The sequence below is a fragment of the Saccopteryx leptura genome, chromosome 13 (assembly GCF_036850995.1).
Source record: "Saccopteryx leptura isolate mSacLep1 chromosome 13, mSacLep1_pri_phased_curated, whole genome shotgun sequence".
Classification (NCBI taxonomy): Eukaryota; Metazoa; Chordata; class Mammalia; order Chiroptera; family Emballonuridae; genus Saccopteryx; species Saccopteryx leptura.
The window spans coordinates 5836028-5859960 of record NC_089515.1 but is presented as its reverse complement, the minus strand read 5'-3'; the positions used below and the strand labels follow the sequence as shown (position 1 = coordinate 5859960).

Sequence of the window (23933 nt, the reverse complement as noted above, 5' to 3'; positions counted from 1 at the left end):
TCAGGTGCGCTCCACTTCCCTGTTGCTCCCTTAGCTGTTGTTAGATGTACGCTCTCCGAAGCAGACTCTCTTCAGGAGTCATCTCGTGCTAAACAAGGAATTAGAAATGTGCACATTAGACGAAAAGCTAAGAAATAACCACGCTTCTGTGGGTGGATAATTTGCATTCGTTTGAAAGTGTTTGAATGAATCACAAAAGCGTGTCCTTTGTTTGAATAAAGGATGCTCAGCTTTTTTTTTCCCCAGGTAAAGTACACCAGACTCCTGCTTAAATGAGACGTGCAATTTTAATCAGTTGGGCCCTTAAGAAAGAAAGAAAAGCAGCTGCCGCTTGTTAATTGGCAAATCTCTTCCCCAATAAGATCATCATTTATTCACCGCTTTTAAAGGGAGACTCAGACTCCCCCAGGCGAGGTGTTACCACTGTGTCACAGTCTGGTGGCGTTACCTTCTGCAGCTAAATGACCCTCGACCGGGAAACGAGCAATGGCCTTCTGAAGACCTCTCTGCCCTTCTCCTCTCACGGGAGGAGATGTCGCCCTCGTGGGGTCCTGCCCCCCCCCCTCAGTGTGGGGCGCGCCCTCGTGGGCCCCGGCAGCCTCAGGCCGGTATTTGTAATCGCATCACTCAGGGTAAGCAGGAGGAAGACACACCCACAAAGGCAAAGACTGCCTTTTTTTTTTTTTTTATAGTATGTTCAATTGCTCATATTGATGGCCATCCCTTGGGCCGGGCTGGGCCGGGCTCTGGCCCACAGAATCTTGAGGGATTGGGGGGCCAACGAGCGGAGCGTTTGGCTCACCCTGGAATTTCCTCTCTGTTCCCTGTGTCTGTCGCCCGGAGGGGGGTGGACAGACCTGCTTCGCTCCCTCTGCTCCCCGAACAAGAGCCCTTTCTTCCCTGCTGCTGTCGAACTAATGTGCGGAAGTGCTGAGACTTCCATGCTGCGGGCCTTCCGGGCCTGGTCCAGGGGCAGTCCCCCACTGTGCCCTCTGCCCAGTGGCAGTGTCAAGGGGTCAGCGAGTCAACACAGAGAACAAGCTGCTATGCCCCGAATGACAGTTATCGCTGCTTTTTGCTGGAACTCCGTGAGCAGGGAGCGGTGAGCAGAGACGCTGTTCCCCCTCTCCTGGGGATGTCCCTTGCTTATTTAAGATGCCGCTGTCCCCCTCTCCCCCTGGTGACGTCCCTTGGTTATTTAAGATGCCAGCTGTGTCTATAACAGGGGTCCCTAAACTACGGCCCACGGGCCGCATGCGGCCCCCCAAGGCCATTTATCCGGCCCCCGCTGCACTTCTGGAAGGAGCACCTCTTTCACTGGTGGTCAGTGAGAGGAGCGTAGTTCCCATTGAAATACTGGTCAGTTTGTTGATTTAAATTTACTTGTTCTTTATTTTAAATATTGTATTTGTTCCCGTTTTGTTTTTTTTACTTTAAAATAAGATATGTGCAGTGTGCATAGGGATTTGTTCATAGTTTTTTTTATAGTCTGGCCCTCCAACAGTCTGAGGGACAGTGAACTGGCCCCCTGTGTAAAAAGTTTGGTGACCCCTGGTCTATAACTTAACACACACAGATGCTTGTGGTGAATGGATCGCTGCTTCTATTCACATTAGACACCCACAGAAGGCGTGTGGCCTGGTGAGACCTGCTTGGAGCTCTGAGGTGGCTGGCTCCTGCCTGGGTGACCAGGGACAGCCCACTCGGCCCCCTGGCCCTCAGTTTTGTGGTCTGAAGGAGACTCTAAGAGGCAGTGTGTGAAGTCCTAGAGGCAGCTCGATTAATAGGATTTCTGTTAGGTAATATACATAACATGGTATATGTTACATAAACACGGTGTATGTTTTAAAATTTAGTAGGAATGGCGGGGGGGCTTCCTCCATTCTTCTCGGTGCTTCTGTGCTAAATGCTTGTCTTTGTATTCTTGGTGGCAGTTGAAGTTGGAGAGCCTCAAACGTGGGGGCCCATTGGTGAGGCTGCCTTTCCCTCTGTTCTGGGAAGCGAGAGGGAAAGGAAACTCTCCATGGTTCCATTGTCCACCGAAGGGTGGGTGGGTCACGTCATAGATCATCTCGAGTCCATGTTACGCCAGCCCAGGGTTTCCCCCTGCAGTACTGTGGACACTGTGAGTGTGGATCAGGCATCCCCAAACTACGGCCTGTGGGCCGCATGCGGCCCCCTGAGGTCATTTATCCGGCCCCCGCCGCACTTCCGGAAGGGGCACCTCTTTCATTGGTGGTCAGTGAGAGGAGCACTGTATGTGGCGGCCCGTCAACGGTCTGAGGGACAGTGAACTGGCCCCCTGTGTAAAAAGGTTGGGGACCTGGTGTGGCTAGTCCTTGGTTGTGGGGCCGTCCTGTGCCTTGCAGGGTATATAGTGATGTCCCTGGCCTTTTCCGGCTAGATGTCATCAGACTTTACCAAATGTCATTTGAGGGCACAGCCCTGCCCCTTTTCACCAGGCTGGGTGTGGCCACCCTTGAAAGGGCAGGGACAGCATGGGCATTGCCCTCCGACAGTTTGCTGTGATATTTTTATGGAGAGCTTTCGGTCTAAAAATATGTGTGGGTGCTGAAAAGGAAGTATAATGTGGCTGAAACATCTTTAGGACATTGGCAAGCTCATGCAAACTTGTTATTTTGAAACATGGAAAACTTGGCTTAAATTGATTTTTTTTCCCAAAAAGGAGAAAGGTTATCATTTAAAGGTCACCCTGAGAGTGACCCCTTTCTTCTTCCGCCTCCCTGTCCTGCAGTGTGTGTTGTGTGCGGCTGAAGTCCCCGAGGAAGCCAGGAAACTGTGGCTCCCGTGCCCGGAAACTGACGTCCTGGAGCCCCTCCCCGCAAGGGGCAGGAACAGGGCACGTCGCTCCCCGTCGGCAGACACAGCCAGCCCACCACCTCTGCCGGCCGGACTGTCAGGGTGGGGGTCCGGGGTGGGCTGAGCCCAGGAGGCCTTCCAGTGTCCAGTGCTGGGGACCGAGGACAGCCTGGTAGTGGGGAGACTTCCTTTTAGGGCTCAGAATAAGAGGCTGAAAGCGGGCAGCACAGTGTGGGTGGCGGGGGAGAGCATGTTGGTCTCATTCTCACTGGGATCCCCAGTGTCCGGCTGAAAGCGGGCACCACAGTGTGGGTGGCGAGGGGGAGAGCATGTTGGTCTCATTCTCGCTGGGATCCCCAGTGTCCAGACTTGGCAGGTCAGGTCCTTACACATTTGTCACATGGATGGGTAAGACCTTTGAGGTCACTAAAATGAGGAATTTGACTCAATGCCTGTGGGTGGCAGACAGGTTTTCTACATGTGGGAGGGGGCTGGGCAGAAGGCAGAAGAGAACGGGGGGCCGTCCCGAGCCAGGGCGGTGAGCCCCCTCCTGTCACCTGTCACCTCCACAGCAGACACGCGCCAGGCACTTATGAGGTGGCAGGTACAGTCCTGAGAGCATCACATGTATTATTTCATTAAGCATAATCTTAATCATTTAAGAACTAGATAGTCATTTAACGTGAAACAGTCATGAAATAAACGCTTTGGAGAAAAACGGGCTTTTCTCACTCATCCCTTTGTGCTCACACTCGGCGGGTGGTTGGACTTCTGTCCCTTCTCCTCTCCCGGAGGTCACGTTCCCCTGTCCGAGTGATGGTCCGCTCTCTGCCTCACTTCCCTTTGCTCCTTCCCTGGTTCTCGGGCTCCGCCTTCTTGCTCTTCTCTACTTGGCAGGCCCTCTACCTGACCCGACCCGACCTGACCAGATCTGGCTTTCTCCCACGTCCCGCCTCTCTGGGTGGGGGCCCCTTCTGCCCCCCCCCCCCCCCAAGCTCCGCAGAGACAAGGCCAAAGCGAATGTTATATTCCTGGGAAGAACTGAAATTTTGGATTTTGTTTTTCTTTTTTCTGTTTGGCTTGTTGTTTGAGTCGTTTCAGAGAGGCTTTGGCAAAGAAAACCCAGCACGCTGTGACCATGGGGGCTTTCCCTCGCCTGTCCGAGGCAGTTCTCAAGTCTTACAAAATCCGAGAGGATTCTTTTCAAATGTTCTTTAACGTTCGCAAAGCAACACTTTTATGACTTGAAAATGTCCCAAGCCTTTGGGATGCTGTAAATGGTCTTCTCTTAATAGGTGAAAACAAGGATCGTTTTCAGAAAGAGAAGGCGTGGCGTGGGAAGTGGATGGCTCACCCCCTGGGACAGCCAGGTGTCTTCTTGGAGGAAAACTCCAACACCCACTTAGGCCCCAGGAGGAAGGCCTGGAAACAAACCTTTTCTTGTTACATTCTGGCTGACTGCTCTCTCTCCCTCCTTCAGGAGAGCCCATCAGCAGTGAGCATTTGCATCGAGCAGTCAATGTGAATGACGAAGATTTCCTGGTTCGAATACTTCAAGGCGGGTGAGAAGACTCTGCCATTTACATTAATATAAATATACTGGTGCTCATGAAGAGCAGACAGATGCATGATGCAGCTTCGTTTCATTTCCTGAAAGTTTCCCATGCTGGGATATTGGCTCAAAACTTGATCTGGCAGTGTGTGTGTCGGGGAACTGATGTGAGCGGGGCATAGTTAGTAAAGACACTGAGAACGCCCCGTCGAAGTGTTCTATGTGGTAATTATTTAATGAAAACTGCAAAAAGGAAATTATTGTCTTGGATATCACATTTCCTTCCCAGAAAGAAATTTCTGACTCTTGCTCACATGCCATAACCTGTAGGCAAGTTTCACCCCAAAATGCCCACAGCAAATTCCTGACGAAAACGAGGAACTGCTGCGTCAGCCATTTGTCACTCAAAAGGCTCAGACGCTAGAGGGAGAGACGGACGGATGATGGATACAGTTGTTGCTGCAGGTGCAGATTTGAAGCTGCCTCCTAAGTGACAAATGGACACTCTTATCTGGATTCTTTTTTTTTCTTTTGGTGCATAAATGTACATAAATGTAACTGTGCTCCCAGTTTCCTTTTTTTAAAGAAATGTTTTATTAGAGTGACGTTGGTTATTAACACTATGTAAGTTTCAGGTGGACAGTTCTGTAACACCTCATCCCTATGGTTCCTGGTTCACCCCAGGTCGAGTCTCCCTCCACGACCGTCTACCCCCTCTGCCCTCCTCTGCCTGCCCCGCCCTTTCCCTCTGGTGCTCACCACACTGCTGTCTGTGTCCATGAGTTTTATTTATTTATTGTTTGCTTAATCTTTTCACCTTTTCACCCAGGCCCAACCCCCTCTCCTCTGACAGCTATCAGTCTGTTCTCTGTGATTCAGTAGATTCCATATGTAAGTGAAATTATGTGGTCCTTGTCTTTCTCTGACTGGTTTATTTCACTTAGCTTAATGTTCTCTAGGTCTGTCCATGTTGTCACGAAAGGTAAGATATCCTTTTTTTTTTTTTTCCCTGCTGGTCCCAGCAATGTGAGTAGTATGGATTCTTTTTGAACGAGGAGTTTAGAATGCCCGAGAAGACCAGTCACCTGTGAATTGGGACCCTGTCCTTTGGGGAAGACAAGGGTCCCACAAAAAGCCACCACTCTTAGCTGATGTCTAAGAGTTCCGCTTTCTCCCTTGGTAGCAGCCCCTTCCGCCGGCGGGAAGCGTGGGTGTCCCCGGCCGAGGCTCCTGTGCCCGGGAGCTGAGCGTCTGCATGGAGAGGCACGTCCTCGCTCAGGGAAGGGTCCGTGCTCATCACAGTGTCTCCTCAGCTCACATAACGGTTTCGAGTTGAACGGAGCACCTATTTGAAGTGAAATGACAGCAATTTTCTCTTCTTTTCCTGTGAACTTGAATCTTTTAAAATATTCGGCAGGGCAGTCTAAGATAACAAAAATTTAATGGCCCGGAAGAAATTGGAATATTCGATAAAATAAGCCGTGTTAGCCACCTGTGCCCTGCACGAGAGTCAGCTGCAGATCGTTACCCTGCCGAACACGTAACTCTCTCCTCTCTGTTTCTCCACAGCAACGTGAAGGTGGATGTTCCCAATAAGTTTGGCTTCACTGCTTTGATGGTGGCTGCCCAGAAAGGCTATACCAGGTGTGCCACCCCCCCACCCTCAGGGAGTGGCAGGTCCTCCTCCCGGAGGCTCCGGTCAAGATAGGGATGGGAGGGAAAAGGGTGATGGGCGAACCCTACTTTCTTCTCTTTCCAAAAGTGTAACCTGTACAGAAGAGCGGAACAAAAATTCAGCTGTTACTCCCACAAAGTTACACGACAGGCAGGAGAGAACGTGAAAATGTATAATCGTGGTCAGGAAGCGAGGCCTCCGTTTAATCGTACTTTACAAATCTATTTTGTATATCCTGGAAAAACTGGGTATTGGAACTTGAATTTCCTTTGAAAAAAAGGAAGGGGAGAGAGAGAAGTTTTGGGGAACGAACTTCCCCGCTAGGTTGCTGAGATCCGGTTTTCACCGGTATGCTTCATCCTGCCTAGTTCACACCGGTCAGAGATGCAAATATCAATAGCTTATTTTTCAGTCAGATTTATATTTTAACTAAAATGCCACTTTGGAAAAAATAGAAATTTATTTTCATTAAGCACTGCCATTTGAAAATTTATTTTAAATGGTCACGAAAGTGACAGCGAACTGCACAGTGTGATGGTCCAGTTTGTTTATGGGGTGTATAGTTTGTTTTTCAATGAGTGATGCACAGAAAGGGTAAAGCTCCATTTGCTTGGTCATCTGTAGTTTGTTTGGAGTGGAGAGGTAGTTGTCTGTCTTCTGGTTGCATACGGCCTGCTCCGGGAGGCTAGCTGGCCCCGGGACAACACGGAGAGCGTGGTGAAGGTGTGTCTCACGGCTAGCGTGTGCATCTCGACCCGTCCTGGGCTCCTCCTGTCGAAGATACTTACCCAGCTACGTTTCCGTTTGTTTCCTTTAGGCTTGTGAAAATCCTTATTTCTAACGGCACGGATGTGAATCTGAGGAACGGAAGTGGCAAGGACAGGTGGGTGACTGGGATGTGCCCTCCGTGTGCCCAGGCTCGTGTTGCTAGGCTTTGCTCAGAGCGTTCCTGGATTTAACACAAAAGATGTAGTTGACCTAGACAGCGGGATAGGTAAAGTACTGCGTCCCACAGGAACGATGGGGACAACGAAGGGTGTCTGATTCATGTGTTTGTGTCCTTGCACCCAAAAGGGTGTGTGTGGGGCCGTCTGTCATGATGTGCGAGGCTTCCCCCGCTCAGCGCCCAGGCCCTCTCGGTGCTCGGCGGTGTGCTGCTGACAGTCACCGCCAGCCCTGCGCTGGGCTCTGCTGGTCAGTCCCTCCCTGAGGGCCCTCACTGCGTGTGCTTTTACTCTGAGCTCAGCTTCCAGTGAAGCTAACAGCAGTCACAGGACACAGCCCAAGACTTCCCTGAGGTGACAGGGCTCAGCGCCTGCCAGGAAAAGGTTACCAAGAAACACAGAGGCGAGAGAAGGTTTAAGAAAGGCTTAAAAACAACCACCAATCTAGGAATGAGGTTTAATTCCTTCACTTAAGTCACCCGGTGTCTGTTGGCTGTCTGCCCATGCCTGGCTCTGGGCATGGTGCTTGGGTAGAACTGTGAACAAAATGCAGAGCTCGCCCCGGAGCTGGGTCACATGACGGCGCATCAGATCCGAGCTGTGCGCACTGCTGGTGAGGACCCAAGGGGAGCCGCAGAACACTGGCCGTGCACAGAAGGCCCAGAGAAAACACCGATGTCTAAGGTCAGAAAGCCTATGGACTACGTTCTCAGGACACAGGGCAGAAATAGATTTTGAATAATGACATTTAAAAAAATCAGTTGTAAATTTAAACATGACTGTTTGGCATAGTTCTTAGGTAATTTTGGGACTAAGGCATAAATTCAAGAAGTTCAAAAAAGAATAATACCAATTTAAAAAGGAAAGTGAAAAGAGAAAAAAATGTGAGAGGCCGGAAGAGAAAAGAATTAAAATAGAAGTTGAAATTGATTCATTAAAAAATAGATTGAGAAGCGTAATTGTGACCCCTTAAATAAAAATTTCTATAATAAAACGAACTTGCTTTTTGTAACTCTAAGAAGGAAAAATTAGAAAATTACAAGGGTTATGTAACAGTGGTTGCAGAGGAAGTTTAAACATGAAGAGAAAATGGTGTATTTGCATCTAAAAATAGGAGATTTGACCATTTAATTGAAATGAGTGCTGCTTCTGAGAAAATTTAAACCATCAAAATCAACCCCAAAAGCAGGAAATCTGAAGTAACCAGTACTCATACAAGGCGTTAGAAGATGATGAAAGAATTTCCTCCAGCACAGGCTCTCGGTGCGTCTGCTCCACTATGAGCTTGTTTAGGTTTTCGGGGTGCTGTTAATAACCTTGACCTTTTCCAGAGCAGAGGGAAGCTGGAACCCACAGCAGATGTCCTGATTGCTGACATCCCATAGTAGGAGAAAGCTGTCTGCACATCTGTGCATGTGAGGGATGGTGTCTGTCTCTTCCTCCGGAGAGGATCAGGCAGGAGGGCAGGGTGCCCGGTGTCAGTATCTCCTGTCACGCTTCCCATCAGCAGACCTAACCCACGTGTGTGCAGATGCACATCAAAATCTGGCGCAACTTATCATCTTAAGATACTTTAAAAAGTATCTTGTGTTTTTTTTTTTTAAAGCCCAGGGTGCACAGCCCCTGGGACAGTATCTGTCATATGAGAGGACCACCATCCTCTCTGCGGAATGAGTGAAACCTTGGATGGCATCATACAAAATTGTCTGTCATCTCAGATGACCAGCTGGTGTCATCTTTAGTGTTCAGGGAGTCCTTTGAAACACTAGTAATGAAGCCCATGACAGTGGTCGAAAGCCAGTTAGCTTGATGTCAAATCTTGATTTCTTTATGGATGGGGTGTGTGACCTTGGGCAGGTTACTTAACCTTCCCATACCTCAATTTCCCCATCTGTAAAATAGGTATAATAGAAATAGTATTTACAGACTTGTAAGCATTTAGTGAGTTAGTTCACACTTGAAAAATGTACAAACAGTTCCTGGCATATGGTAACCACGAGTTATATTGTACATTGTTATTTCATGATTGATACTTTGGAAGCTGGTCAGCTCAGTAAGATATGACACGAGGCAGGAGGAAGTAAGGCTTCTTTCTTGTAGAGCCCAAGAGAATCAACTTTCAAATACTTGGAGTTAATAAGGAAGTTCAGTAAACTGGCCAGCTATAAAATAATAATAATAAAAAGGCAATAACTGGTTAATAAATATAATAGGGGAAACAAAGTAGAATAAAAAAGAAATTTAAGAAGATTAAAATTCCAAAGTTGACATGGATGAATTCTGAAATATTTCAGGCAAAAATGTAAATCCTAATTAAGCCGTGTTATTCTTTGGACTGATTGTGAAGAAATTTAGGAAAGGTGTATCTATTATGTTACATAAAGTTTTGTTTATACTGCTAAAAAAACCAAATAGGAATGTTTACCATATGGCAGGATGGCACGACCGGATATCACACAGCTCAAGGTCAAATGTTAAATATGGAAAAGGGATGCAGGCTTTGATTATGAGAAGAGCTTTACTCGCTCTGTTTTGTGTACTTCCCCCTGTAAACCTACTTTTGCCCACCCCTGCAAACGGACTCATACACTACATACAGAGCACTGTTGTGTCTGGCTTCTTTCATTTAGCATAGTGTTTTAAGGTTTGTCCACGTTGCAGCATATATCAGTATTTCATTCCCTTTTTATGGCCTAATCACATTCAATTTTATGGATATAGAGCACATTTTGTCCATTCCCAGCTGATGGGCGCATATGCCGTATGCACTTCAGGTGTACAATCTTCACGGCTTTCCCACTCAGCTGAGGATGCCTTCCTCAGGTTCCGGCCAGGGAGGGCAAAGTGTGGGCCTGAGTTTGGTGACAGTGCTCACAGCCCAATGCTGCTTCTCCTGTGTGTCGCAGCCTGATGCTGGCATGCTACGCAGGGCACCTCGACGTCGTGAAGTATCTCCGAAGACACGGTGCCTCTTGGAAGACGAGGGACCTCGGAGGCTGCACGGCTCTGCACTGGGCCGCCGACGGAGGCCACTGCAACGTCGTCGAGTGGATGCTCAGGGACGGCTGTGAGGTGAGGGTCTCCCTCGTGGGCAACGGGCGTGCCAGTAGGAGCCCAAAATGCCCCTCCACAGGGGCTAGGAGACGCAGGGGCTGGTCGGGGACCTTATAAATGCGGGAGAAAGTTCTCTGACTTACCAGAGAGCGAGCCCCTGAAGGTCCCTGTGGACGCGCTGTAACAGGTTTCAGGTCATCACAGAGGTTCAGCTCGTGCTGGGAGGAGACTGCGCTGAAGCCAGAGTGGGACCCAACACTGACCACATCACCTGTGCTGTTCATTCCCTGCCCGTCCCCCTCTGCCTCTGCTGTCAGCCAAGCTCTCCTGAGCATCCGCCAGATACGTCAGGGGCTGGGGGCACGGGTCCTGGGAGCTCTTCCAGCCACTGCCCCTCTGGTGGCTTTTAGAATTAGACTGTGTTCTTTCTCCGTGTGCTTTAAAGCTTAGTAGTTACAAAGAATCTCCAGAGAGCAAGCTGATTGTGTCAACAATTGTATCAAGATTTCTGCTCTCAGTCTCTTTACCCAGAAGCAGCACATGGGGCTGCTTTGCCGTTCACGTCAGTACAGATTTGACTTGGCAAATAGAGATGGAGCGTGGACTTCTGAAGGCGGGTGACTAGAATCAGCCCCGTTAGGGTAACTGCTGATAATTTCGGAAGCTTTATTTAGTTCAAGGCTTCAAAGAAGTGAAACAGAAATCCCAAGGTGTGGCAACGAGGAATAATGCACAGATGGCATCTCGAGTATGATTGGGAGGGGCGCAGAGACCTGAGGGGACGGCATTGACGACCTCGGAGATTAACTCGGGGTGAGAAGAGTCACGTCTCCGGGAAGATGTTGGCAGTGTCTCAGTGTCTCTGAGGTGTGGACGTGGTGCAGCGGGGCCCACATTGTGGGGTCTCACGGTTCCTGCCGCTCCCTTCGGAGGGCTGAGAAAGGGTCCCACGAAAGGAAAATCTCAGTTATTAAGACAATTCCTTTTTATTGCATTTCTTGTTCTCTGTTTCGGAAACAGGGACAAAAGGTCAAGAGGATTAGCCCGTGGGCCTCGGTGGTGGGGCCAGGCCACCCTGCCTGGTGTGGTGGGGGCTGCCACGTTGCACTTGTCTGGTGATTTATGATGAGCCAGTTCATGCTTCGGGCCCACGTAGAAGTCAGTAGGTGAAAACGAAGGTTGACCTTTGCTGAAGGAAGGGGCGGTCTCGGCCACGAATATTTAAATACAGGAGAGCTGGACATTGTAGGCCCTCTGGCTTCAAATCTGCACACACGTCTTTGGGGGTAAATGCCATGTTTTTCTGTGGCACGGGAGCTGCATGAATGTGTCCACTACAGATTCTGTGTGGCTGGCAGGTGGCAGATAGGTGGTGTGGACATGAGCCCCTCCCTCCGTGTGGTTGGCAGGTGGTCCCCGGATGCTTTGGAAGACGGTGGGAGGGGCCTGGAGCCCACTGGGGCATTGCCACCACCCTCTTCCCGGGGATAGCAATTGTATACTGAGAGTGACTGACTTCATGGGGGCCCATTTCTGCAATCTCTGAGCCATGTGACCTCAGGAAAGGCATCTGAGTATGCAGAGACTGGGTTTCATCGTTTGTAACCCAGGAATAAAAATTCCGACCCATTTAACCCTCAGGACCAAAGGAGGAAATGTGTGTGAACTTGCACGGAAAGTCATATAAAGCACCATGCATTACGAGGCGATTATTTGATGATTATTTATATATATCGAAGCCGGCTGCCCAAAGTTTTATTTATTTGCACGAGGCAGAACCGTACATCCTAAAGATGTTGCGGCGGAAGACCTGATACATACAAATAACCTGAGGTGTCACAGGGACCTTTTGGCGGGTCCCTGCGGTTCCGTGCCGATGTTTTGCTGAAGCTGCAGGTGCCCCTCAGTACTCCTATAACAGAATCGGGTGTGCGTGCGTGCGTGTGTGCGTGTGTGTGTGTTTCCGCCTGTGCACACGTGCACTGACTGAGGGCCACTCTTTGTGGATGGATGAGGTTTTCCTTGGAGGAGGCAGCATTTACATTTTCTCATTCTAAAAATGTGTCTTTCAAAATGCTAAGTTGAGGGATCTCAGTGGACAGCGGACGGCTGTTTTGTTCCTGGGCGCGTGATGTTTGGGAGAAGGCGCGAGGCCGGTCGCCTCCCCGGGTTAGAATTCCTGTAATAGGTCTGGATGCCTTGTATCTTCACCACCTGGAGGTCTCCTGCTTAAAATGAATATGTGTGGGTAAGGGTGAGGGTGTGTGTGTATATCGCTGTCTTGTTCCAGAAAGGATAAAAGCAAGCAGAATAAATTCTATTAAAAACCAGGCGAGGGCCCTGGCCGGCTGGCTCAGTGGTAGAGCGTCGTCCTGGCGTGCGGGAGTCCCGGGTTCGATTCCCGGCCAGGGCACACAGGAGAAGCGCCCATCTGCTTCTCCACCCCTCCCCCTCTCCTTCCTCTCTGTCTCTCTCTTCCCCTCCCGCAGCCAAGGCTCCATTGGAGCAGCAATTGCCCGGGTGCTGAGGATGGCTCCATGGCCTCTGCCTCAGGCGCTAGAATGGCTCTGGTTGCAACAGAGTGACACCCCAGATGGGCAGAGCATCGCCCCCTGGTGGGTGTGCCAGGTGGATCCCGGTCGGGCGCATGCGGGAGTCTGTCTGACTGCCTTCCCGTTTCCAGCTTCAGAAAAATACAAAAAACAAAACAAAACAAAAAAACAAACAAAAAAAAACCAGGCGAGGAAAGAGAGGCAAGGGAGACAGGGAGGCAGTTCACAGGGAGCCGAGAGTCAGGTGATGACATTTACTTCATCTTCTAGCCCGTCTTTCTTCCACTTGAGCAAAACGTGCGAGAAGATCCCAGTGGGAGTCCATCTGAGCGCCCTCTAGAGGGACCCTAACACAGCTCCTCCCCACACACAACTGTGAATTCAATTAGCACAGTCCACGGGACCCCTCCTAAGTTACAGAGACGACTACCTAAGTTACGGGGATTTGGGCAAGTAAATATCCCTTTATAAGTTTCTGCTGAGCACTTTTATGGAAAATAAAACTGGATTTGAGAGTTCTTCCTTGGGTCTAACAGGTAGACGTTGTGGACACTGGCTCAGGCTGGACCCCTCTCATGAGAGTGTCCGCAGTCTCCGGGAACCAGAGGGTGGCCTCTCTGCTCATTGAAGCTGGAGCCGATGTGAACATCAAAGACAAGGATGGGAAGACCCCTCTGATGGTAGGCCTGCGTTCAAACACCAGCCGGCTGGGGCGGCACCAAGGTCAGGCTGTGCCTGTCATCGGGCAGTTCTATGGGTCCCACTGCGTATGATCCTGGGCTTGTGGCTGTGTATGGTTCCCCCTCCGCCCGCTGATACAGGCATGACCATGTCACCATCATATTTTTGTTGTCTTTTTTTTTTACAACTGTTTCTTTAAGAATTACCTACCCCCATCCCCAAGGCCACTGTGGGATCAAACCAGCTCTGTTGGCACAAAGAAGGTGCTTTTCTCTGTGCCCATCTGAGTGTTCCTCATGGCATTCCAGTATGGAGAAGGCAGGTTCACTGTCACTGCTGGGCAGGGGCCGTGCACATGCCTGTCCCACAAAGCCACCGTGGGCCCCTGACTTTGAGGACGCTGGTGGCTTCCCTGGCCCTGTCTGCAGCCGGGCCGACCCTCCCCGCAGTGGCCGGCACCTCTGTGGGGCGGGAAGAGCTCACCTGCCCCCGGCTGCTGTTATCTCCTAGGTGGCCGTGTTAAATAATCATGAGGAGTTAGTCCAGTTACTTCTCGACAGAGGGGCAGATGCGAGTGTGAAGAACGAGGTAAGTAACCCTCTTTCTCTTTCTCTCCCTCTCTCTCTCTCTCTCTGTTTTTCCTGGAGAAAAAAACGTATTTAATGTCCTTTTTGTTGTTTTCTCTTTCAGTTTGGGAAAGGCGTCCTAGACATGGCCAGAGTGTTTGACAGACAGGTTGGGATGCTCTTCCAGCCGTAATCTAGGCTAACTTTATAGTGAGGGCAGTTCCTGGGTTACAAATGAGATGGGTCCCGGAGGTTTGAAAAATGCTTCAGTATTTATACGCGTAGAAAGGTAAAAATAAACACTGCGTGAAGGCAAACATCTGTCTAAGCTGCATTTCATAATCAAATGTCACTGTTCCAACTTACACACAAATTCAGTTTAAGAACAAACCTAAAGAGCCTCTCTCATTCGTAACCTGGGGACTGCCTGTACTTAAAACAAAATAAAACAAACAAAAACAACAACAAAAACCCCAAAGTGCTGGATTACAGCCACCCGTTTCTGTGTCCCTAGAATGTCCTCTCCTTATTGGAAGAAAGGAAAAAAAAGCAGATGACGAAGAAGTCAGCTGTCCCTTCTGTCCGCTGACCCGGGCACCACTTCTCCACCATGGCCAAGTGACAGCAAAACGTGACTGTTGAACCAGCGACAAGAAACTGCATCTCTGAGGGCTACACATTTGATTATTTATTTCGTTGGAGATTCGCAGTGACTTTTGTAACCTCCCACTGTTCCTGCTTTGAAATACACCCCTTTACCCGAGCAGGGGAGGCTGCAGTGTCGTCACTGGGCGTCCACAGTGCGGAGCTGTCTGTTCACACTTGTGCCTCCTGGGCTCAGATGTGACACACAGTGTTTATGTACCGGAGCTGCACAAACACACACGGGTCCCCCACGCCCTGCCCCTGCCCCCCACACCGTCCTCTGAGCCACCCTGTGGTCTTGTGCAAATTCTTTCCCTCTTGTGGTTTCAGTTACGGCGGCCCCTCCCACCCTTGGACCCCCCAGGAGTGTCGTCAGGCTAGTTGGTATTCCCTCCTGGAGGGACGCTCCTCCCCAAAGCCCAGGAGGCCACGTGCAAAGTTTTCTCCTCCGCCACTAGCCTCACATCAAAGAGCAAAATACATATTTTGGGGAGTGTCTGGTGGAGGGTCTGTCCTCCTTGAGCAGAACTGTTGAGAATGTGTCTGCATCTCTTTCGGCCCTGACAGTGAAAGGCCCAGCTGGCTGGCAGGTCAACCGCTTGGCTAGAGTCGTGTATCCCATCTTGCCTCTGAATAGAAACGCTTTGGGTGCCAGTCACGCCATTCAGAGACCAGGGGGTTAACTGTGACGAGGTCTGATGGTTGGGGGCTTAGACACACACGTGGTGGACCTTGAATGTGGCAGACACACTTCACAATCAGCCACCTGAGCCCGCAGACCACATGCACTCTGGGCCCCCAGAGACAAGCTGGTTACCTCAGTTCCTGGACCCTGGAGAGGACTAGCCACAGAGGTCTGCACTTGGCTGTGCAGGGAGAGAGCAGTTAAAGGTCATGGGAGTGTCCAAGCCTGGGGTGGGGTGGGTTGGGGTGGGGGGGACAGCGCAGGGAGAGAGCACAATTTTACTGGTATTGGCAACCCTCAGCTTCGGTCCACCCAGTTGATAGGACATCCGCCTTAGGAACTGACCTGTGGTCACAGACCATCCTCTCCTTAGTCCATTAGTGTTTTACCTTATGCACAAATGCGTATTCCTTTTCACTTGCTAGATTAGGTTTGGTAACTCCAAAAATCAACACATAGTCACAACTTTCCAAGCCTCCTCCTGCCCCTAAGGTTAATGCTGACAGTGGCCTTGATTTCACCTCTCAGTCTGTTGCAGATCGCACTTACGAGCCCCTCTGTGGGAAGCGGGCGCATCCCATCTTGTCGACAGAAGCTTGGCTGCATCCTCTTGTCCTTTTGACCGCAGCCCGGGCCAGACAATGGGGCTGCCACCAGACAAGGAAGTGGGAGCAGAAGCCATTCCTGCCCGTCCGAGCAGAAGTTTGCAGAACCCCCATGCTGAGTCTCTTCCCTCTTCCCTCGGGGCAGCTGCTCCAGGGCCCCCGGGCCCCGAGAGAAGAGCCACAGCTCACCCAGAAGGGACCTGGCCTGTGAGGGGGAACCCCGTCCCTAGAGGGGACTGGAATTTAGGAGTGGTTTCCAGAATGGCAGTATAACTGAGCTTCTAAGATCCTACTGGACATTTGTGACTTTAATTCTCCGCCAGCGACGCTAGCGCCTCTCAAGTCTTACTCTATTCAGTATTTTAGAAACTTAGGGATGGGTATTGAATTTTATCAATTGTCTTTTTAGCACCTCTGGTAGCCAGAATATGGTCCATTTCCCTACACTCTCTCAACATGGTGACCTGGATTATTAGCTTTTTAAATATTGAACCATCCTGGTGTTCCTGAGGCCATCTCGCTGGGCTGGGGTGGGCTCTGGGTTCCATATGCTCGCACGCTGTGTGTATTAGCTTTTTATCTTTTTTTTTTCCTATAATGAGATTAGCTGGTGATTTATCTTGTGTTGTAATTTACCCAAAGATGTCACCCATGGATTTATTAGTTGTACTTTTTCCAATTAATGTATGTTTTTATTTCTACACAGCCATTCCTTCTGTTTCCCCCCTTAGGTTTCATTTTTTGTTCCTTTTGAAACCTTTTAGGATGACTATTTAATTCCCTTTTATCATTTTTTCTAATTAACATGTGAATTTAGGGTTATGAATGTCCCCCTCGGCACTATCTTAGCTGTGTTCCCACGGGGAGCGTTCCAAACTTTCCTGATGAAAAGATTTCACTGGGGTGCTTTTAAAATATGAGTTTCCAGGCTGCATCTCGGACCCTTTGAACTGAAATCTCCTGGGCAAGGACCTGTCCTAAGCGATGGAGTTTAACAAGCGTCCCAGGTGAGTTCCCATAATTCAGAGTGTGTGAGAGACACAGCTGTTTCAAATGGTGTGCTGGGTCAGATGGTTTCATTTGATGGTTTCTAGATAAATATATATATATTCCCCCCTCCCCAGAGGCCCTTTGAAAGAAGGTGTAGAAAGTAACCTGTACATTTGAAGTAGTTCATTTGATATATAGCAATCTGAGCTACATTACTGTGTTTGAAGTCTTCCATAGACTTATTTTTTGCCCACTTGTATTGCCATGGGTGGACCGTAGCAAGAATATAAAGTTACTAATCTGGGTGTCTGTTTTTCTTTGCATTTGTTTTGGTTCTTTTCAAAGTTAGATGCTTTTTTTTTTTAAATTAGATTTCTGTAATGCTTAGATTTTCTTTTTGGATAAGTCTCATGTAAATGTTTCTGCTTGCTTGTTCACTTGCTTTTTAAATCCTTCTCTTTTTGTAAAGATGAGTTGTTAACAATTTATTTTGATAAGTCATGAATTTACCTTGTTCAAAAACGAAATAAAAGCATCCGGTTCCCCATCCCATGCGACAAGGCATCTCTCCCCTTGCCCTCTGGTCCGAGCAGCTCATGTGGGTGGTGGCAGCACCCCGAGTCCCAGCTCCCCGTCTCTTAGCTTCGTGGGCATCGCCCTCGCATTTCCTTATGTATCCGTAAATGAATGAGAATATAGATACATTTTTCTACACAAGGGCACCCCTTCCCCATTTTGGTATCATTCTCCGTAATGAACGAGACACGTCTTTATGTGGACCTGTATACCATTTATTGGATATAATATTCTTAACAATGACTTTTTCTTTTCTCTACGGAAATAGCAGGTTGTGTTCCCTGGAGAACCCCCACATGAGAAACGTGTACAAAAGTAATGGACCGTAACATAAAAAGGTGCGTGAGAGAAAAAAAAAATTAGCAAACCAAAGCATTATAAATGGACGAAGCACTATAAACTGACTGCACCGGAGCAGCAGCTCTAACGTACTGTGCTGAGGAGCCTGTAGCCACGTTTGTGAGTTATGCTGCCCCCCACACACACACCCACACCGTACCCACTCAGCCCTGGGCCTTCGAAGCCTCCAGTCACCCAGAGTGACCCTAAGAAAAGAAGGTTCAGAGAACCCCAGGTCTGCCACAACTTGTCCTGCCTTGGAATCTCAGGGGGTCTCCTGTTTTCTAACTTGATAATGTTTTTTTTCCAATCATTATTCTACTTAAGTACCTGCTTAGAGGCCATGAACATAGGTGTCACTCCACTTCTTTGTAAAACTGAAACAATCACAGGACAGTTGTTCTTTGTCTGGACTGGAAATGTGCTAGGCTGAGGACTAGAGATTTATCTTACGGACAGGAGGAGACCAGGGAGGACACAGGACCTGCGTTTGGAAGACAATGTGGACAGCCAGGGTGGTTACGGAGCGTTCAACCCTGAAGACTGAACCACACTAAGAACTTCAATTGTGAGTTAAATCTTTGGTCTGTCCCTATCCACTTACTGAATATTGTATCCATTTTTACATGCAGCATGTCTTCTGGAGGCAGGCTCGTAAGGGCTGGATTGTAAGCGGCCACTGCTGTCCCCAAGTAAAGAGGGGGTCTTCCTTACGGAAGACAGGGAATGGCTCCTGGGAGCGCCCCCCACGCACCAAGCACAGAAGGGGTTTTCAGCCTTGCAGACCTTTCCTGGTGTGTTACTTGTATCAGTGTTTACTTGTATCAAAGTTTCCAAAGAGGTTTAAAAGAAACAGACGCCCACGGGAACTGGGGAGTGAGGTAGGAGGAGGATTCTGCTGTCGGAGATAAACTGGGTTTGGTGTAAGGGACTGCTGTGCAGTGTCTGGGTGACAAGGAGAGGCCGACAGACGTGTCAGCCTCGGCTAGCTGTGTCCAGCTGTGTGTACGGGACAGCGCAGGCGTCCTGGGGCCAGCCTCTGAGGTGGTGGGAAGGAAAGGCAATGGTACCTGCCCTGTCCTCCACCAGCATGCGAAAGCCACAGCCCAGGTGCTCAGGAAGTAAGCCGCACGAGGAATGGCTGCGGAGCGAGGTTGCAGAGAGCAGCGGCTGCCCGGGCGTTGTGCCCTTCCCGCTCCCATTGGCTCAGAGTGCTCAGTAAACATCAGGGGAGAGAGGGCGGGATGCCCGGGTGGTGGGTGGGCTGGCCCAGGCCGGGCTCGCTAGCACTGTGGGCGCTCACAGGCTCCTGAGATCGGTTGTCCCAGACCAGAGCGGTGGTGGCTGTTACCGGGAATACACTGCTGTGTCGCACTGACTTCCCAGAGAACCAGGGCCTCTAGTCTCAGCCCGAGAATGCCTCGCAAAGGTCAGAAGGCACACAGATGTCCCCTCCGAGACCGGTCAGGGTTATGTGGGCTCCCGTTGTGGTTTCTGTGATGTCACCCCACGTGTGGGAAGCTGGAGCAGTCCCCACGGGAAGTGCAGCCCCCAGAAGCATATCTGACAACGGGAAATGTTCTGTATGGTTTCTCTTGGTCGCTATACATCTGAATCCCTGTGTCAGAAAACAAACTGCTATGAAACGATTCCAGGAGGTAAACTTTTCACTAGACTTCCCAGAATGTTGGCCACATACTCGCCAGTCACGTGGGGTCACATCACCCACAGCTAGAACGAGATGGGAGGGAAGTGGTGACCCTTGGCACCCGCTTATGTCCAGGAACAGTGACCTTCTCAGGGCTGGCCTCCTAAACTCGACCCACGATCATGTGCACCTGTAAAAAGTTAGAGTATGAAAACTGGGCTGCCATTGAAACGTAAGGATTGACTTTGGTTCCCATCACGTATGACACTATAAAAAGGTGGAAGAATCCTCCCTTGCCCCACCCCCTGTAAAAACTCTGGCTCTTGGTTCCTTTCCTAAGTTATAGTAAAATGGAAGTCATTGCTAACTGTGCTTCAGCTGATACATACTGCATCTAGAACACATTGCTCCTTCAGTAATAGCATGGGCGCACTGTAAGGGGATGTTAGGTCTAGATACGTTCTGACCCAGAAGTAAACTGCAGGGCTTTACACAGCGGTTAGTACTGCAGACATAAGCACGTGTCACCGGCTGCTGCCTTTCTGTGGCAGCTGATGACAGGGTGTAAGATCACAGCATTGACCCCCCCTTACTGTCGGGCTCTCTCCCTGGTTCTCTGAAGTGGCACAGGACCTACAGCTGAGGACAGACAGACACAGTTCACATTGCCCTCCTCCTCCCGTCAGGAGGAGGGGCTTGAGGGTCCGACCCAAGGAGATGGGCGTCCAGAAAGACGACACCCACGTCATGCACCATAAAAGTTCTGTAAACGTTTCAGTACTATGTTTGGCTTTTATCTAGTTGCCAAATTTAATAGCAATTACAGCAATTCTATACGTGCTCATTGGCAGTCATATTTTCTAACATGACTTTACATTGTGAAGAAATGAACAGTCGTGTAACAAACAGAGATACATGCTGCAAGAGTTGGAATGTAGTAGAATGGGAATCCCGTGTGTGTGTGTGTGTGTGTGTGTGTGTGTGTGTGAGAGAGAGAGAGAGAGAGAGAGAGAGAGAGAGAGAGAGAGAGACGTGGGCTCATCACCCACCATCACGAATACTGTGTTGCCCAGATACAGTGGGGGAACACGGGAGAGTTAGAGGAGGTCTTGTTTTCCAGAGGGCAAACCACGATTCTTGGTGTGTTGAGTTTTTCTGCTTTAAGGCATAGTAAAACCACTGAAATGACCTACAGGAAGTCTTGAACACGAAACAAAGCGAATTATGGAACTGTAGTCAGTTGCCTCCTAATGGACAAGCCAGTCACGTGACCCCACGAGAAGGCAGAGGCGTTACAGTTACCTTGTCTGAGCATGTGATTATCTGCATTAGACACAGGTGCCTCCAAGATCTCCTTGTGAAGACGGCTCCCCACCCAGACATTTGAGGAGTGAAAGGTTGTGAAGGGGGGCTTCTGCCCAAGACAGCATTTCAGGAAGACTGAGAATCAAGTGGTGAATTTCCTCACCACGTTCTGTGATGCGCACCAGGTAGGTTGCAAACATTTAATAGATTCAGACTTGATGCTCAAAACATCCAAGCTGGGAAGACAGGATGTCCCCCAAAGGACGTACTAGTGACATGGCTATTTGTCCAGGGATAAAGACAGCAGACAACAGTTGACCCGAGAGAACAGAACATTGCATTTGGCCGTAATTGATGCAAGCATAGGGCTTCTGCCTATTTCTTATTATGCTGAACCTTGCAAGAAAGGGAGATTTTTATCTCCAGAATCGACTCCCTAGATCTGGCCACTGGTTCACATCTGAAAGTAGTTATGGTCCCAAAGCAAGCCTGGTCCATCTGTCCGAACACAGGGTCACTGTATTCCAGCGGAGAAGATAGGTGGCTGCTCAGCTGCCCGTGGGACAGGGAGACGAGTGCAGAGCCTGGGAGGGGCTTCCCTGGCCACTCACCCTTCCCAGACTAAAGAGGGGGCCGAGGGCCGCCCTCTAAGGAGGGTAGCCAGGAAAGGCAGTTCTTGGTGTTTCTATAAAGCTTTTTTGCCTGCTCTCCAAATATGCTCAGGGCCGGTAGGCTCAAGGTCAGGTCCCGCCTGGCCTGGTGGAGCCGCACCTCAAAACTCCGCCTGAGACCCAGGTTCTCTCCAGAGCTTCCTCCCCAGAGGCCAGGCCCTTGCCTGCGATCTGGACCTTTGAGGCGCGGCCCCTGGGGGGACCCGCCTCCCTGGAAGCCAAGCACAGCCTGGACCTGAAGCCCCTGGTTCTGGCCTGAGCTGACAGCTCCAGAACACGACTCACGGTCCTACCTTGGGGTCTCCGGGGCTGCGTCCGGTATCATAACCACAGCCCTGGCCAGTTGGGGAACTGCGCTCCAGTCAAGCCTCGGTCAGAAAGTCCACATCCCGTCCAGATTCCCGTCAAGTGTGATGGCTCAAGTTTACTACACTAAAGCACAGAGAGCCTTCCTTCCAGGGGAAAACTCCATGATGATGGGAACGCCCACTACAGTGCGCTGCACTGTCGCCACCAGCGTTCTGCATAAATTAATAACTTACAAGTACCTGAGCGGGAGAACAGAGCACCATAGCACAGCACAGCACCGACAGCAGTAGCTCAGAGTCCTTAACATAACCGTGTGCCCAGCATCCGATTCTAAAAGTTGGCACCCCCCCAAAAAAAAAAATATCACTCCACTTGGAGTTGAAAGATAGTGCAAAACTTCTGTCTTCACTGTTGAAAAGCCTGGGCTGGCTTCTCTCACTTAGCGTGGGCGGTGTGGGTGGGCCTGGGCACGTGGTGTGGACGCGTGGGAGCTGGTCTGCGTGGAGAGAGGGGGAGACAAAAATTGGAGTCAGAGGCCTTGAAATGGCACCGACAGCGGCTGGGAGGTCTCTACCTGTCCCGGGACCCCATCTGGGTTTCCACGGGGCTGGCAGACCCCGCAAGGGAGCAGGCTTTCCAGGGGCTGGGGCCTCCTGGCCTCTAGGGGCGCCCTCTGTCCACACGTGGACTCGGGAGGGGCATGCTGGGAGGGAGCCCACACACCTGTTAACATTTTGTAGCGACCAGAGTTATTAAAAAAGTACAGAAATAGATGAAACATTAGTGATACATTTCAACGAACCCACTATGTCAAAGGAGTAGTATTTGAAGTCACTGAGATGATGGGCATTGTTTGCATCCTAAGTCTCCAAAACCCACACAGGCCTCTGCCCTCACTGCCTGTGCCCTGAACCACCAGCCAGCATGCGCCTGTGGCTGTGGATTACATGCTGCCTGCCAGGGAGTGAGGTCGGGCATGCAGGACCCCCCGGAAGGGATCCCCTTCTCCTCCAGGACAGGACTGCCCCGGCTGGCACCAGACGTCAGCAACGGGCAGGGGCTCCCAACCACGCTCCCATGGGCGTCATCCAGCGCGCAGCTTCGTAAGCCTGATACCTCAGATACCCTCGGCTCACCTGACCCTGCGATCCCCACCTCACTTCTCGAGACCCTGGGGGCTGGCCGAGTCTACCAGGCACTGGGGTGTTTTGGAGGGGTGTGTCCAGCCTTCACACCCTGCATCACCGGGTGGCTTTCCTGCTTGGTCTCTGGGGATGGGGGGCACATGGCCTGTCTTTTTGGGATGCACTGTCTAGTTCTCCTGGGTGCGATGGGGCCATTGCTAAGAGCGCTGTGGTCACCTGTGATTCTAAGCTCATGACGACCTCTTGGTGGTTCTTGTAGCGGCCCCAAGTGTGGAGAGCCCAGGAAGCATGGCCTACGCTCCCCCCCTCCCCGGCTTGATGCAGCTGCCCCACACAGTTTGGGGGAGAAAGGAATGGTGTCTGTGTCCCACCAACCTGCTGGGTGCAGGGCAGAGCCCAGACTCCTGTGGTCCCAGGGGTCTGGCGGAGGCGTGGCCGGGCCGGGTGGTCTTGCTCAAAGGATCTGCGGGCAGAGGCTTCCGAGGAGGGTTTGGCTTACGCGTTCCCTGCAATAAACCACAAGATGGTGTGTGATCGCCCTTCTCTCTGAACTGTGATGAGCCATTGGCCTCTGGAGCCATCAGCAAGCGTCCCCTGAAGAGCGGGACGTGAGAAATGGTAAACTGCCATGTGGCACTGGCCCTAGCTCCTGCGAAAACTTCCTGAGAATAATCCTCTCACCAGACAAGTGGTGGCAGGTGGCCGGGCTGACCTTTGTTAATCTTCTTGCCGAAATGTTCTCTAACATTTAAATGAGCTCTCCACAGCATCACGTAGTGACAGACACCCAAATGAGGGTCTCAGACGCCACGCTGTGGACATGGGCCTCGGGGGGACAGTTGGTGCCGGAGTTTCTGGGCCAGTGCTGCCCAGGGGACAGAAACTTTCCCGGGTCTTTAGGTGTCTTTTCAGTCTGTAAAGACCTAAAAGGAGAAGTTGGTAAAGCCCTTTCTAAACGTCACACTCATTTCAACTTTTCCTGAATTACATAATAATACAACATGCTCGACGGCGGAGGAATCAGCTAACGAGAATGGTCGTCATCCATGTCGATGTGAGGCAGTGTGCCAAAGGTTGGTCCAGCCGCTCATCAGATACACTGCAGCTAGTTTGCCAAACACTTTCTAAGCCTCAGATCAGAGAAGCACAGCCTCACCTGGAAAGGGATGCC

The 23933-nt window shown here is 50.4% G+C and overlaps 2 protein-coding genes across 2 annotated transcripts in view; one reads left to right on the top strand and one right to left on the bottom strand.

The window, feature by feature from the left end:
- The window catches only part of FANK1 (fibronectin type III and ankyrin repeat domains 1), a 63833-nt gene extending 49241 nt beyond the window's left edge, over nucleotides 1-14592 (top strand). Inside the window, exons 4-11 of the mRNA XM_066355122.1 lie at nucleotides 4301-4382; nucleotides 5942-6016; nucleotides 6865-6930; nucleotides 9898-10063; nucleotides 13134-13277; nucleotides 13789-13866; nucleotides 13969-14013; nucleotides 14359-14592. Of these exons, the coding sequence (XP_066211219.1) occupies nucleotides 4301-4382; nucleotides 5942-6016; nucleotides 6865-6930; nucleotides 9898-10063; nucleotides 13134-13277; nucleotides 13789-13866; nucleotides 13969-14013; nucleotides 14359-14433 (731 nt within the window). The 3' untranslated portion in view covers nucleotides 14434-14592. The remainder of the gene's footprint in view (nucleotides 1-4300; nucleotides 4383-5941; nucleotides 6017-6864; nucleotides 6931-9897; nucleotides 10064-13133; nucleotides 13278-13788; nucleotides 13867-13968; nucleotides 14014-14358) is intronic.
- Nucleotides 14593-20381: 5789 nt separating this feature from the next.
- ADAM12 (ADAM metallopeptidase domain 12) overlaps nucleotides 20382-23933 on the bottom strand; it is a 302779-nt gene continuing 299227 nt past the window's right edge. The window contains 2 exon segments of the mRNA XM_066355592.1: nucleotides 20382-22113; nucleotides 23138-23268. Coding sequence (XP_066211689.1) covers nucleotides 22053-22113; nucleotides 23138-23268 — 192 coding nt within the window. The 3' untranslated portion in view covers nucleotides 20382-22052.